The 16,191-nt window shown below is 43.2% G+C and overlaps 1 protein-coding gene across 1 annotated transcript in view; it reads right to left on the bottom strand.

Annotated features, from left to right (window-relative positions):
• Positions 1-386: 386 nt before the first annotated feature.
• Positions 387-16,191, bottom strand: part of LOC145342086 (nitric oxide synthase 1-like) — a 216,263-nt gene continuing 200,458 nt past the window's right edge. Inside the window, exons 25-26 of the mRNA XM_080187297.1 lie at positions 10,987-11,181; positions 387-3,728 (exon numbers count right to left, since the gene is read on the bottom strand). Coding sequence (XP_080043423.1) covers positions 3,606-3,728; positions 10,987-11,181 — 318 coding nt within the window. The 3' untranslated portion in view covers positions 387-3,605. The remainder of the gene's footprint in view (positions 3,729-10,986; positions 11,182-16,191) is intronic.

The following is a 16,191-nucleotide window of genomic DNA, read 5'->3' on the forward strand; positions in this document are numbered from 1 at the left end:
TTGAACAAAAAGTATGAATCATGGTAACGAAGGTGGGGTGTACTTGGCATTAGATTCACCTCACTCTGCCACTAAATGGTTTAGTTCTAAATGCTGCTTTGACATGGCTGAGAAAACTGAAAAAAAAGCAATAATTTAGGAGATGTTTCAGAAATAGGGACACTCCAACAGGGCAAAAAGACATGATGGAGATGAAGATGATAAAGGTAATTGATGGGGTCAAAATTGATCAGCAGGATGTATTGGAAAAGCTGGCTAGGTTCCTATGTCTTACAGACCAAGCTGCTAAAGAAAGTGGGGGCAGAGCTGGTGGAAGTGGCTTGCCAAAATCTTCCAGTTTTTCTGAGATACAGGGGAGGTGCCATAAAAAGGAAGGCACTAGTTGTGGGTAAGATTGTGGAAAAAAATCATCAGTGGAAAAAAGGTAACTGTCACTTGTGGAGGTAGTGGACTAGCAATCCAGAGACCCAGCAGTCTGAGGACCCAGATTTGAATCCCAACATGGTGAAATTTAAATTTAATAAAACTCTGGAATAAAAAGTCTAATGATGACCATAAAGCCATTAAAAACCTGTAATCCTTATCTGTGGTCTACATGTGACTCTAGATCCACAAGAATGTGTTGACCCTTAACTGTAATGATGAGTAATAAGTGTTGTCCCAGCCAGCGATGCCACATCCAATGAATGAATTAAAAGGTTTGAGTTTGTTAGGAAAGCCAGCATGGATTAGTAAAAAGCAGATTGTGTTTGACTAACTAAATAAATTTAATGAGATAATGCAGTGGATGGTTTTTACATGGAGTTTTGTAAACATTTGACAAGGTACTGCATAAAAGGCCAGTTAATAAAATTGTGGTTCATTGAATAGGAGGAGAAGAATTTGGACAAAAATTGATTTAAGGGCAGAAAACAGTGAGTTTTCAGTTTTTCAGACTGGAGGGAGTCATTGGTGTTCTACAGGATCACTATCTTTTTGATAGATACAAATAATTTGGATTTTAGCATTTCTAAATCATCAAGGATACCAACGAAATCTAACATTTCAAAATTGTCAATGATACCAAACTTACAGGAATGGGCAACATGTGGAATAAAATTTGGTGTGAGATAATGCATTTTGGCAGAAGCAAATTGATGGCACAGTGGCACAATGGTTAGCACTGCTGCCTCACAGCTCCGGGGAGTTCGATTCCCGGCTTGGGACGCTGTCTGTGTGGAGTTTGCACATTCTCCCTGTATTTGCGTGGGTTTCCTCCGAGTGCTCCATTTTCCTCCCACAATCCAAAGATGTGCAGGGTAGGTTAATTAGCTTTGCTAAATTGCCCCTTAATGTCCCAGGTTTGTATGTTAGAGGGATTAGCAGGGTAAAAATGTGGATTTCAGGGATAGGGCCTGTGTGGGATTGTTGTTGGTGCAGACTTCATTGGCCAAATGGCACTGTAGGATTTCTATGATTTTATGAAAAGGGAGAGGCAATATAGGCCAAGTGCACAATTCTAAGAAGTGTACTGGAACACAGAGCTGAGGATTCATGTATGTAGATTCTTAAAGGTGACAGGACAATTGAGAGATTAGTTGGCAAAACTATAGGTCTTGAGCTTTATTATTAGAGGGATTGAGCAGGGAAATTATACTGAACATTCATGATATACTCAACATTCATGGTTTAACCACAAATTCAGGTCTAACAATATTTGATTCATTTACAAGAAAAGTTTGATTTTTCTGGCAAATGCCTGCCTAATCTAAAGCTGAATGCACTTATGCACCCGTATCCTTCCATTTTCATCCCATTCACGTATTCATCTAGTTGCTCTTTAAATGCTGTAATGGCACCTGCTCCCACCACCTCCCAGGCAGTGTGTTCCAGATGTTGATCACCCTCTGTGTAAAAAACTTGCTTCGCACGTCCCCTCTAAACTTTTCCCCATGCATGTTAAACTTACGTACCCTAGTACTTGATTTTTCTACTCAAGAAAAGAGCAACTTGTAAACCTCTATCAGGCCACCCCTCAATTTCTGTTGTTCCAGTGAGAACAAACCAAGTTTATCCAACCTTTCCTCATAACTAATACCCTCCAGACCAGGCAATATCCTGGTAAATCTCTTCTGTACCCTCTCCGAAGCATCCACATCCTTCTGATAGTGTTGCGACCAGAATTGTACACAGTATTCTAGAATGAGGCCTTACTAAGGTCCTGCACAGTTGCAGCACGACCCGTCGATTGTTATACTCAATGCCCTGACTGATGAAGGCAAGCATGCTGTATGCTTTCTTGACTACCTTGTCTACCTGTGTTGCCACTTTCAGTGATTGGTAGACATGTACACCCAGATCTCTCTGCCTGTCAATACTCCTAAGGGTAATTCCTACATGCATTGGACCTTCCAAAATGCATTATCTCAGACTTGTCTGGATTAAACTCCATTTGCCATTTCTCCGCCCAAGACTCCAATCAGTCTACATCTTCTGACAATCCTCTTCAGATGCAAGTGCGAACTTACTAATCAGACCAGCTACATTTTCCTCCAAATCATTTATATATTTACTACAAGCAACAAAGGTCCCAGAACTGATCCCTGTGGAACACCACTAGTCACAGCCTTCCATTCAGAAATGGCCAAACTAATTCTGTATCCATCTTGCTGGCTCTCCTCTGATCCTGTGACTTCACCTTTCATACCTGTCAAAGGCTTTATTGATGTTCAGTTATACAACATCCACTGCCTTTCCCTCATCATCTTCATCATTTCCTTGAAAACTCGATCAAGTTAGTGAGGCACGACCTCCCCTTCACAAAACCATGTTGTCTATGACTAAATAAGTCCATTTGTTTCCAAATGTGAGTAAATCCTGTCCCTAAGAATCTTTTCCAATTATTTCCCAACTACTGACATAAGGTTCACTGGCCTATAATTTCCCAGATTATCCCTGCTGCTCTTCTTAAACAATGGAACAACATTGGCTACAGGTGAAGTTCCAGAGAACTAGAGGATAGCCAAAGAAGATACAAAGATTTCTACCAAGGCCCCAGAAATTTCTGCCCTTGCCTACCTCAGTATTCTGGGGTGGATCCAATCAGGACTTATCTACTTTAATGCTTTTTAGGACGCCCAATGCCTCCTCCTTTTTGATATTGACATAGCCCAAAATATCTACAATCCTACTCCAAGCTCCTCATTCATTAAGTCCTTCTCTTTGGTGAAGGACTAAGGGACATAGTTGCAATAGATACAGATGGGATAGGAATAAGACACAGCAACCAAGACTGCACATTGTGGACACTGAACAGTTAAACCAACTTCAGGAAATTTTGTTTGGGGAAATGATAACTGTCAAAAACTTAATTCTGAAACATAATGGGATATACTTTAAAATGTGATAACATATAATCGTCAGACAATGCTGAGAGAAAGATAAGCTTTAACATCCAGGTGATCTATATAATTCTGTGACATTTCATCTTATACACATAAAAATGCTCAAAGTGTTGGCTGCAGATGTATACCCATTAATTTGAACTACTTTATGAATGCTCAAAAATTCTTGATTCATTTATGAAAGGTTTTGATTTTCCGGCAACAGCCGTTCATCTTAGTGAGTTAATCAGGACCTATCATTGACTTTGTTCCCCACCAATGTGTCAAAGATGATCGTATTTTTGTGGTAACCTCCCGGGTTCGCAGAGTTACACCAAATATATCTTCGTGGTAGCGATTTTCGTCCTGCAAGAAACAAAAAAAAATTACTAACATGAATTGTGCTAGGTGATTTGTGAATGGAATACAATAATTATTTGAACAAGGTTAGAGTAAAAGACACAAACACATAGGAGTAGATACATCTAGTCAATAAACTCCATCACCACTTTTCCCACTGTACACACTTTTCTATCCATCCATCTATCTTGAGAAAGAGTTCCATTTCAATACTGATACCAAACAGAATTCAGAAAGATAGAAGATCTCTAGTTTTCAAATCCCCAATGCTGAGAAAAACACTGTGTTCATGTATGCCTCTCATGATTTTATACACCTCAATAAGGTCACTTCATTCTCCTATGTTTCAAGGAATGGAGCCATGGCCTGGCCAACTGCTCCCTATAACTCTGGCCTACTAGTATCATTGAATCCCTACAGTACAGAAAGAGGCCATCTGGCCTATCAATCTGCACCAATCATAATCCCACCAAGGTCCTACCCCCATATCCCCACACTTACCTGCTAATCCCTCTAACCTACGCATCTCAGGACACTAAGGCATAATTTTAGCATGGCCAATCAACCTAACATCTTTGGATTGTGGAAGGAAACCAGAGCACCTGGAGCAAACCTACACAGACACGAGGAGAATGTGACCCAAGACAGTGACCCAACCAGGAATGGAACACAGATCCCTGAAGCTGTGAAGAAACAGTGCTAATCACTGTGTTACCGTGCTGCCCATAACTAGTACTGGAAACATCCTCGTAAATCTGCTTTGCATTCTTTCCAGTTTATCAATGTCTTTCCTATAACAGGGTGACCAAAATGTGAGACAACCTGCCTGCTATCGCACATTATATGCTTTAAGTAAAATTGATTTTCCTCACATCTGCTTCTCACACTGGAGGTGGTGGACGTGGAGGGGGAGGAGGACCCTGCCTATGCCCCTCATAATCTTGTATACTTCAATCAAGTCAGCCCTCAGTCTTCTCTGCTCAGGTGAATACAATCCAGGTTTCTCCAACCTCTCTTCATAAATGTTCCATCCCAGGTAACGTCCTGGCACACCTCTGCATGTCTACCAGTGGAATCACATCCTTCCTACAATGTGGCATGTAGAACTGCACACAGTACTTTAGCTGTGGCCTCAAAGTTCTATATGATCCAATATGACCTCCCTATTTTTTCTACACCTGTCCAGAATCTCCTTACATGTCCATTCCTCAACTTCCCGTGGGCTGTTGGGAGGCCTGTAATGACCGCGTCCTTTCTGTTTCTGAACTCTACCCACAGTCCCTTGTTACATGATCCTTCCAAATTGTTCACCCTCTGTACCGCTATAATATGCTCCCTAACCAGTTTTGCTACTCCCCCACCTCTTCTAGCCCCTTCTCTGTCTTGCCTAAAACACTTATATCCTGGAATATTCAGCTGCCAGTCCTGTCCTTCTTTTAACCAAGTCTCTGTCATTGCAACCACATCCAAGTTCCATGCATGCATTAAGGCTCTAAGTTCATTTGTTTTGCCCATTACGCTCCTTGCATTGAAGCAGATGCACTCCTGACCTCCAGGCCTACTGAGTTCATCCTCCCCCAGATTGCTCTTCCTCTAAGATAGCCTTGTCCTGGCCCCATGCTCGTCCTCAGTCTCTACGCTTGCTGACCTATTGTTCTGATTCCCACGCCCTGCCACATTAGTTTAACCCTATCTGAAGCACACTAGCAAACCTCCCAACCAGGATATTGGTGCTGATAATCCTCTGCCATTTTCGCCAACTTCAGAGTGATGTCACCATTAAACACATCTTCTGTCCACTTCCGCTGTCAGCATTCCAGAGCCACGGGCTTAAGGTGAGGGGGGAGAGGTTTAACACAGACATTAGAGGGAGGTTTTTCACACAGAGGGTAGTGGGGGTATGGAATGCTCTGCCAAGTAAGGTGGTGGAGGCAGGCACGCTGGAGTTGTTTAAGAGTAACTTAGACAGGCACATGAATGGGTTGGAGATGGGAGGATATAGGAGATTGTTTTAAATGAAGTTCATAAACAATGGGAAAGGATATGGTATGATAATAATGTTTTTTCTCTTTTCATTCACAGGTTTTAAGTCAGTCCGCCTTGTTGTCCAACGAGGGGCATACACGCGATGGGTCGTACTTGGGCTGCTCTTGAATGTTTGAGATTGGCCTAGTGTTTCATGTCGTTAGTGTGTGCTTAAACTGGACCAGATGCTGGGCAACATGACAGCTCAGTGACTATCACTGTTTGCTGTGCAGACACATGGATTTGGGCCAGTGTCTGTGGGAGTTTGCGCATTCTCCCCATGCTTGCGTGGGTTTTTTCCAGGTGCTCCGGTTTCCTCCCACACCCCAAAGATGTGCTATTAGGCTGATTGGAAGTAATAAATTGTCCCTAAATTAGTTTCCCTCAATGTGGATTGCCATAAAAACAATAGATAGGAGTCATGGGTGGGGGGGGTGGGGTGCGGGGTACTGGTAACATTAAAATGGCGGCATGGGCTCGTTGGGCTGAAGGGCCTGTTTCCCGGGCTGTTTTTGTTCTTTGTTCCCTACTGGATAACCTAGTCCCCACTCCTCCATTGTGCCTAACACCTCTCCCATCACTCATAGCACCTTCCCATGCAATCGCAGCAGATGCAACACCTTGCCTTTAAAGAGGTAAAGCCATGCTTACCAAAGTCCAAAACACTCATTCTAGGTTAAACAGCGCTTCACTTGCATCTTTTTCAACTTGATTTATTGCATTTGCTGCTCCCAATACGGCATCCCCTATATTGGGGTGATCAAATGTAGACTGGATGATTGCGCAGAGACTGAAGGTGCTTAGCAAAGCAATCAGGACCTGACCTTCCTGTTGCTTGCCATTTTAACACACAATCCTACTCCCATGTCTGCCCTTTGGCCTGCTGCAATGTTCTAGTGAAGCTCAACACAAACTGGAGGAACAACACCCCATCTTCCGGCAAGATGCATTACAACAATTCAATAACTTCAGATAGAACATAGACATAGAACATAGAACATTACAGTGCAGTATAGGCCCTTCGGCCCTCGATGTTGCGCCGACCAGTGGAACGAATCTAATGACCCTCTAACCTAAACTATTCCAATATTATTCATATGCCTATCCAATGACCATTTGAACGCCCTCAAAGTTGGCGAGTCCACAACTGCTGCAGGCAGGGCATTCCATGCCCTTACTACCCTCTGAGTAAAGAACTTACCTCTGACATCTTTCCTATATTTACCACCCCTCAATTTAAAGCTATGACTTCTCAGGTTAGCCATCACCATCCGAGGAAAAAGGCTGTCACTGTCCACCCTATCTAATCCTCTGATTATCTTCTATGCCTCAATTAGGTCACCTCCTAACCTCCTTCTCTAATGAAAACAGCCTCAAGTCCCTCAGCCTTTCCTCATAAGACCTTCCCACCATACCAGGCAACATCCTGGTAAGCCTCCTTTGCACCCTTTCCAATGTTTCCACATCTTTCTTATAATGCGGCGACCAGAACTGTACGCAATACTCCAAGTGCAGCCGCACCAGAGTTTCGTACAGTTATAACATGACCTCACGGCTCCGAAATTCAATCCCTCTACCAATAAAAACTAACACACCGTATGCCTTCTTAACAACCTTATCAACTTGGTTGCCAACTTTCAGGGATCTATGCATGTACATCAAGATCTCTCTGCTCATCCACACTATCAAGGGTCCTTTCATTAGCCCTATATTCTATACTCCTGTTACTCTTACTAAAGTGAATCACCTCACACTTTTCCACATTAAACTCCATTTGCCACCTCTCGGCCCAGCTCTGCAGCTTATGTCCCTCTGCAAACTGTAACATCCATCCTCACTGTCTACAACTCCTCCAACTTTGGTGTCGTCAGCAAATTTACTAACCCATCCATCTAGGTCATTTATAAAAATGACAAACCGCAGTGACCCCAAAACAGATCCCTGAGGCACACCACTTGTAACTGCACTCCAGGTTGAATATTTCCCATCAACCACCACCCTCTGTCTTCTATCAGCTAGCCAATTCCTGATCCAAACTGCTAAATCACCCTCCATCCCATGCATCCATATTTTCTGCAGTAGCCTAGCATGGGGAACCTTATCAAATGCTTTATTGAAATCCATATACACCACGTCAATTGCTTTACCCTTATCCATTTCTTTGATCACCTTCTCAAAGAACTCAGGTTTGTGAGGCATGACCTACCCTTCACAAAACCATGTTGACTATCCCTAATCAAATTATTTCTCTCTAGATGAATACTGATGAAAAATATTCATTTAGTGCCTCTCCTATCTCTTCAGGCTCCACACACACAACTTCCCACTACTGTTCCTGACTGGCCCTAATCTTGCCCAAATCATTCTTTTATTCCTGACATCCCCTATAGAAAGGGTTAGGGTTCTCCTTGTAGTTGAGGAGAATACTGCAATACAGGGTTGTAGACTAGATGGGATTGAGTTGCATAAGGAGGAGGTGTTAGCAATTCTTGAGAGTATGAAAATAGATAAGTCCCCTGGGCCGGATGGGATTTACCCTAGGATTCTCTGGGAGGCTAGGGAGGAGATTGCAGAGCCTTTGGCTTTGATCTTCATGTCGTCATTGGCTACAGGTATAGTGCCAGAAGACTGGAGGATAGCAAATGTTGTCCCCTTGTTCAAGAAGGGGAGTAGAGACCATCCTGGGAATTATAGACCAGTGAGCCTTACTTCTGTTGTGGGCAAAGTTTTGGAAAGAATTATAAGATGATTTATAATCATCTAGAGAGAAATAAATTGATTAGGGATAGTCAACACGGTTTTGTGAATGGTAGGTCGTGCCTCACAAACCTTAGAGTTTTTTGAAAAGGTGACCAAAGAGGTGGATGAGGGTAAGGCAGTTGATGTAGTGTATATGGATTTTAGTAAAGCGTTTGATAAGGTTCCCCATGGTAGGCTACTGCAGAAAATGCAGATGCATGGGATGGAGGGTGATTTAGCAGTTTGGATCAGGCATTGGCTAGCTGATAGAAGACAGAGGGCGGTGGTTGATGGGAAATATTCAACCTGGAGTTCAGTTACAAGTGGTGTACCTCAGGGATCTGTTTTGGGGCCACTGCTGTTTGTCATTTTTATAAATGACCTAGATGAGGGTGTAGAAGGATGGATTAGTAAATTTGTTGACGACACCAAAGTCGGAGGAGTTGTAGACAGTGAGGATGGATGTCACAGTTTGCAGAGGGACATAGATAAGCTGCAGAACTGGGCTGAGAGGTGGCAAATGCAGTTTAATATGGAAAAGTGTGAGGTGATTCATTTTGGTAAAAGTAACAGGAGTGCAGAATATACAGCTAATGGAAGGACTCTTAGTAGTGTTGATAAGCAGAGAGATCTTGGTGTACACGTGCATAGCCCCCTGAAAGTTGGCACCCAGGTTGATAAGGTTAAGAAGGCGTACGGTGTGTTAGCTTTTATTGGTAGAGGGATTGAATTTGAGCCATGAGGTCATGTTGCAACTGTACAAAACTCTGGTGCGGCTGCACTTGGAGTATTGCATACAGATCTGGTCGCCGCATTATAAGAAAGATGTGGAGGCTTTGGAAAGGGTGCAGAGGAGGTTTACCAGGATGTTGCCTGGTATGGTGGGAAGGTCTTATGAGGAAAGGCTGAGGGACTTGAGGTTATTTTCATTGGAGAGAAGAAGGTTACGAGGTGACCTAATTGAGGCATACAAGATGATCAGAGGGTTAGATAGGGTGGACAGTGAGAGCCTTTCTCCTCGGATGGTGATGGCTAACATGAGGGGACATAGCTTTAAATTAATGGGTGGTAGTTATAGGACGGATGTCAGAGGTAGGTTCTTTACTCAGAGGGTAGTAAAGGCGTGGAATGCCCTGCCTGCAGCAGTTGTGGACTCACCAACTTTAAGGGCATTCAAATGGTCATTGGATAGGCACATGGATAACATTGGAATTATTTAGGTTAGAGGGTCATTAGGTTGGTTCCACTGGTCAGTGCAACATTGAGGGCCGAAGGGCCTGTACTGAGCTGTAATGTTCTATGTTCTCCTTGATCCTACCTGCCAAAGTCTTCTCATGTCCACTTCTGGCTCTTAACTCTCTCTTTAGTTCCCTCCTGGCTAATTTGTAACTCTCCAGTGCCCTAACTGAGCCTTCACGTCTCATCTTTACATAAGTCTCCTTCTTCCTCTTCACCAGAGATTCAACTTCCTTCGTAAACCACGGTTCCCTTGCTCGACCACTTCCTCCCTGCCTGACAGGTACATATTTATCAAGGACTCGCAGTAACTGACCCTTGAACAAGCTCCACATTTCAATTGTTCCCATTCCCTGCAGTTTCATACTCCACCCTATGTATCCTCCCTCTCTCTTTTTCAGCATGTTCTAATCAACTGTGATGATTAGCTGTCCATCAACTCGTCTCCTTGTATTCATTTTTTAAATTGTTAACTGTTCTCTACCTTTTATTTATTGTCTTTCTTTATTTTTCTTGCCCCCCCCCCCACTCTTTCCCTCTACTTTATCCCCCTTTTCTGATCTTTGTCCCCCTTTGGTTCCCGTTTTCTCAGTTTTACCTCTCCACCTTCAGTAATTTATGCACCTATGCACCCAGGTCCCTCTGCTCCTGCATCCCCTGAAAAATTTTATGCCACTTCCTTTCCATGTTTTTCCTACTAAAATGCATCACCTTACACTTCCGAACACTAAATTTCATCTGCCACCTACCTACCCATCCACCAACATGTCAAGGTCTTTTTGAAATTCTATACTGTCCTGCTTACAGTTTATAAGCTTTATGTTATTCACAAACTTTGAAGTTGTCCTCTGCACACCAAGATCACTAATATAAAATCAGGAAAAGCAAGGGGCCCCAATACTGATCCCTGAGAAAATACTGATTGACCGTCACTCTGTGACTAAGCTTTGCTGCTGGTTTAAAAGGCTTTTAAAGCACAGGCATGGGGCAGAACAGCCTCTGTCCGTGTGTTTTTTCAAAGAAGAAAGCTTCAGTCTCTAGAATTCTACCACCCCAAACCACCACAAAATCATTTGAGCGAGTCTGTAAAATGCTGTCCAGAATATCTGATTCTATTCTGATCAAGATTCACCAGCTAGTGATGCTAAATATTTTCATTTAAACTGTTCATCTGTTTACCATTCAAATCAAATGGCCTATTTGCCTCTCACCATTTTCTAGGGCACTGTAATATTTCACTTGATAAGCTGGCAGGTTTGCTTACCTTTAGTTTTGCAATATAGGTTGCTGCATCATTGGAACTCATGTCTCCCTGACTGGCAACAATTTCTTGGATAGTTTTTGCAACTTCTTGAGCCATTGTAACATCACCACAAATATACAGGTGTCCCTTCCTTGAATGCAAGATGTGGAACAGCTCAACAGATAGTTCTGTTTGAATGATATCCTGTACATACACCTAGGGGATGAAAACAAGACAACTAAATAACCAAAAAAATGTATTAAATCAAAGTTAACAGGCAAAATGATTGTCTGCTGAAAGGGCTTCAAATGTTGTTGTGTGTATGACCTCTCCCACTTTTAACCACTGTCAAACTCTCTTTCTCCCTGCCTATCACTCTCTCTCCCAACACACTGTCCCTCTCTTTGCATGATGTGCAGTATTGCAATATTCTGTAAACTGTGTGTGCCTCTATATGCTCTGTCTGAGACCAGGACTCTACGCTCACCTGACGAAGGGGGAAAACCTCAAAAGCTTGTGGGTTTACTATCAAATAAACTGGTTGGACTTTAACCTGGTGTTGTGTTCTTACTGTGTCCTCTCTTTGCATCACAGACTCTGTCCCAACCTGTTGTCTCTCTCCATCACATGCATGGCCCAATTTCCTCTCTATCAACACACACTGCTGTGCCCTCTAGTCTCTATCACGTGATCTCTCTGACTCACCTCTTTCTCTTCGCCACACATTCTGTCCCACTCTTCCTCTCTCCCCATCAAATGCTCTGTCCCATTCTCTCCATCACATGCTCTGTCCCAATCTGTTGCCTCTCCCTATCACATGCATGTCCTATTCTCCTCCTCTTTTCCAACATGTTCTGCTGCACTATCTTGTCTCCCTCTACTGCATGTTCTCTCCAACTCTCTCTCTTCTATCACATGCTTTGTTCCACTCATCTCTCTCTCTCTATCATGCACTCTGACCCACTGTCCCTCTCTATCACATGCTCTGTTCTACTCTCCTCTGTCCATCACGCTCTGTTGCACTCTCTCCATCACATGCTGTCTCATTCTCCTCCCTCTCTCTTTCAATACGTTCTGTTGCACCCTCGTCTCTCTCTATCTCATGCTCTTTCTGACTTGCATCTCTCTTTATGTCACATGCTTTGTCCCACTTTCCTCTCTATCATGCACTGTGCCCCACTCCACCCTTTCTTTCTACCATATACTCTGTCCCAATTTCTCTCCCTCTGGGTCTCTATCACATGCTGTGTTACACTCTCTTCTTTTACTTTCTCCATCACAGGTTTGTTCACACTCTCTACTCTCTGTTGCTCCATCATTTATACAAGGAGCAGGAGTAGGCCTTTTAACCCCTCGAGCCTGCGTCCTCATTTAATTAGATCATGGCTGATCTGATAGTCATCTCAAATCCCTGATAACCTTTCACCCCTTGCTTACGAAGAATCTATCCATCTCTGCTTTAAAAATATTCAAAAACTGCTTCCACCATCTTTTTAGGAAGAGTGTTCCAGAGACTTTCAACTTTCTGAGAGCAAAAACTTGACCTCATCTCACCTTAAATGGGTGACATCTTATTTTGAAACATTGACCCAGATCTAGATTCTCCCACAAGATGAAACATCATCTTCACATCCACCCTGTCAAAACCCCTCAAGACCTTATATGTTTCAATCAAGTTGCCTCTTACTCTTCTAAACTCCAGTTTCTAAACTTTCCTTATGAGATAAACTGCCCTTTCCAGTTATTAGTGTAGTAAACATTCTCTGAACTGCTTCCAACAATTAACATTCTTCTTTAAATAAAGAGATCGATAATGTACAAAGTACTCCAGATGTAGTCTCTCTAAGCAACTGAAGCATCAGCTACTTTTATATTCAATTCCTTTCACAATAGTCAGTAACATTCTATTAGCTTTCTTATTTACTTGCATACCTGAATACTTTTGTGATTCTTGAACTATGACACCCAGACACCTCTGTACCTCAGAGCCCTGTAACCTCTCACCACTTAGATAATGAGAACAACGAACAAAGAACAGTACAGACCCTTCAACCCTCCAAGCCTGCGTCAATCATGATGCCTACCTAAACTAAAACCGCATGCACTTATGGAGTCCATATCCCTACATTCCTATCCTATTCATCTCAATGCCCCTTAAATGCTGCTATCATACCTGCTCCCACCACCTCCCCAGGCTGCGTGTTCCAGTGATTCACCACCCTCTATGCAAAAAACTTGCCTCGCACATTTCCTCTAAACTTTTCCCGATGTACGTTAAACCTATGTTCCCTAGTACTTGACTTTTCTGTGCTATGAAAGTGCATCTGGCTGTCCACTCTCTCCATGCCACTCATAATCTTGTAAACCTCTATCAGGTTGTCCCTCAACCTCTTTAGTTCCAGTGAGAACAAACTGAGTTTATCCAACCTCTCCCTGTAGCTAATACCCTCCAGACTAGGCAACACCCTGGTAAACCTCTTCTGTATCCTCTCCAGAGCATCCACATCCTTCTGGTAGTGTGGTGACCAGAATTGTACACAATATTCCAAGTGAGGCCTAGCTAAGGATTCTGTATAGCAGAAGCATTATCTCCCAATTTCTATACTCAATACCACAACAATGAAAGCAAGCATGCCATATCCCTTCTTGACTACTTTATCTATCTGCGTTGCCACTTTCAGTAATCAGCTTACATGTTTTTATTTATTTTATTTACATTACTTTTTCCTCGGATGGAGAAAGCTAGCACGAGGGGGCATAGCTTTAAATTAAGAGGTGGTAGTTATAGGACGGATGTCAGGGGTAGGTTCTTTACCCAGAGGGTGGTGAGGGATTGGAATGCCCTGCCTGCTGCAGTTGTAAATGCGCCTAGTTTGGGGGCGTTTAAGAGATCCGTGGATAGGTTTATGGATGGAAAGGGTTTGCTTTAGGTTAGAGGGTCATTGCTTTTTAACTGGTCGGTGCAACATCGTGGGCCGAAGGGCCTGTTCTGTGCTGTAATGTTCTATGTATGCCCAGAACTCTCTGCCTATTGATACTCCTAAAGGTTCTGTCATTTACTGAATGATTCCTATATGCATTGGACCTTCCAAGATACAATACCTCACATTTGTCTGAGTTGAACTCCACCTGCAATTTCTCCACCCAAATCTTCAACTGATCTACATCTTGCTGTATCCTCTGGGAATAATTTTCACTTTCAGCAACTCCACCAAATACAGCTCCACCAGCTATATTTTCCTCCAAATCATTTGTATATATCACAAACAACAAAGGTCCCAGAACTGATCCCTGTGGAACAGCTTTCCACTCAGAAAAGCACCCCTCTGTCTTCTATGGCCAAACAGAAAGAAATCCCACAACACCAGTTTAAAGTCCAAACAGGTTTATTTGTAGCAAAAGCCGCAAGTTTTCAGGACAACCTGCCCCTTTGTCAGGTGGCTGGGAGTTCTGATTGTAAAAAGGACACAAAGACACAAACTCAATTTACATGCATAATGATTGGAATGTGAATCTTTACAGCTAATCAATTTTTAAAGGTACAGACAATGTGAGTGGAAAGAGCTTTAAACAGAGATTAAAGAGATGTGTATTGTTTCCAGACGGGAAAGTTATTGAGATTTTGCAAGTCCAGGCAAGTTGTGGGGGTTACAGATAGTGTGACATGTATGCTCCTTATACACAGGATCTGCTCAGGTGAGAAGGATCGCAACAGGCACCTCCAGACGCTGAAAGGTGCCTTCCTAAGAAATGTGGTACTCGACTCATCAATTGACAGTTCCGACACGCCACAGCCAAAAATTGCACTGACCTCAGAAGAAGAACACGAGATATGGTGGACAGAGCACCCTTCATCGTCTAGTACTTCCCCAGAGTGGAGAGGCTACGACATCTTCTCCAGAGTCTTCAACATCTCATTGATGAAGGCGGACACCTTGCCAAGGCCATCCCCACACCCCCACTTCTTCCCTTCAAACAACTGTGCAACCTCAAGCAGACCATTGTTCGCAGCAAACTATCCAGCCTTCAGGAGAACAATGACCACAACACCACACAACCCTGTCACAGCAACCTCTGTAAGCCGTGCCGGATCATTGATAAGGATGCCATCATCTCATGTGAGAACACCATCCACCAGGTACACGGTACATACTCTTGCAACTCAGCCAACGTTGTCTATCTGATACGCTGCAGGAAAGGATGTCCCGAGGCTTGATACATTGGGGAGACCATGCAGACGCTACGACAACGGATGAATGAACACTGCACGACAATCACCAGGCAAGACTGTTCTGTTCCTGTTGGGGAACACTTCTGTGGTCATGGGCATTCAGCCTCTGATCTTTGGGTAAGCATTCTCCAAGGCGGCCTTGAGACACACGACAGCGCAGAGTCACTGAGCAGAAACTGATAGCCAAGTTCCACACACATGAGAACGGCCTCAACCGGGATCTTGGGTTCATGTCACACTATCTGTAACCCCCACAACTTGCCTGGACTTGCAAAATCTCACTAACTTTCCCGTCTGGAAACAATACACATCTCTTTAATCTCTGTTTAAAGCTCTTTCCACTCACATTGTCTGTACCTTTAAGAATTGATTGGCTGTAAAGACTCACATTCCAATCATTATGCATGTAAATTGAGTTTGTGTCTTTGTGTCCCTTTTATGATCAGAACTCCCAGCCACCTGACAAAGGGACAGGCTGTCCCAAAAGCTTACGGTGTTTGCTACAAATAAACCTGTTTGGACTTTAAACTGGTGTTGTGGGATTTCTTTCTGTTTTACCCCCGTCCAACACCGGCATCTCCACATCATGACTTCTATGGCCAAGCCAGTTCTGTATCCATCTTGCCAGCTCTCCTCTGAATCGGTGTGACTTTACCTTTCATACCAGTCTACCATAAGGCACCTTGTCAAAAACTTTACTGAAGTCCATGTATACAAAATCCACTGCCTTTCCCCCATCTACTATCTTCATCACTCCCTTGAAAAGCTCGATCAAGTCAGTGAGGCACAACCTTCCCTTCACAAAACCTGTTGCTGTCTATCACTAAGTCCATTTGTTTCCAAATGTGAGTAAATTCTGTCCCTAAGAATCTTTTCCAATGATTTCCCTACCATTGACATAAGGCTCATAAGTCCTATAATAGAACATAGAAGAACCCTACAGTGCAGAGACAGGCCCTTCGGCCCATCAGGTCTGCACTGATCACAATCCCACC

This window comes from Carcharhinus amblyrhynchos, chromosome 4, assembly GCF_965287045.1.
Source record: "Carcharhinus amblyrhynchos chromosome 4, sCarAmb.v2.hapA, whole genome shotgun sequence".
Classification (NCBI taxonomy): domain Eukaryota; kingdom Metazoa; phylum Chordata; class Chondrichthyes; order Carcharhiniformes; family Carcharhinidae; genus Carcharhinus; species Carcharhinus amblyrhynchos.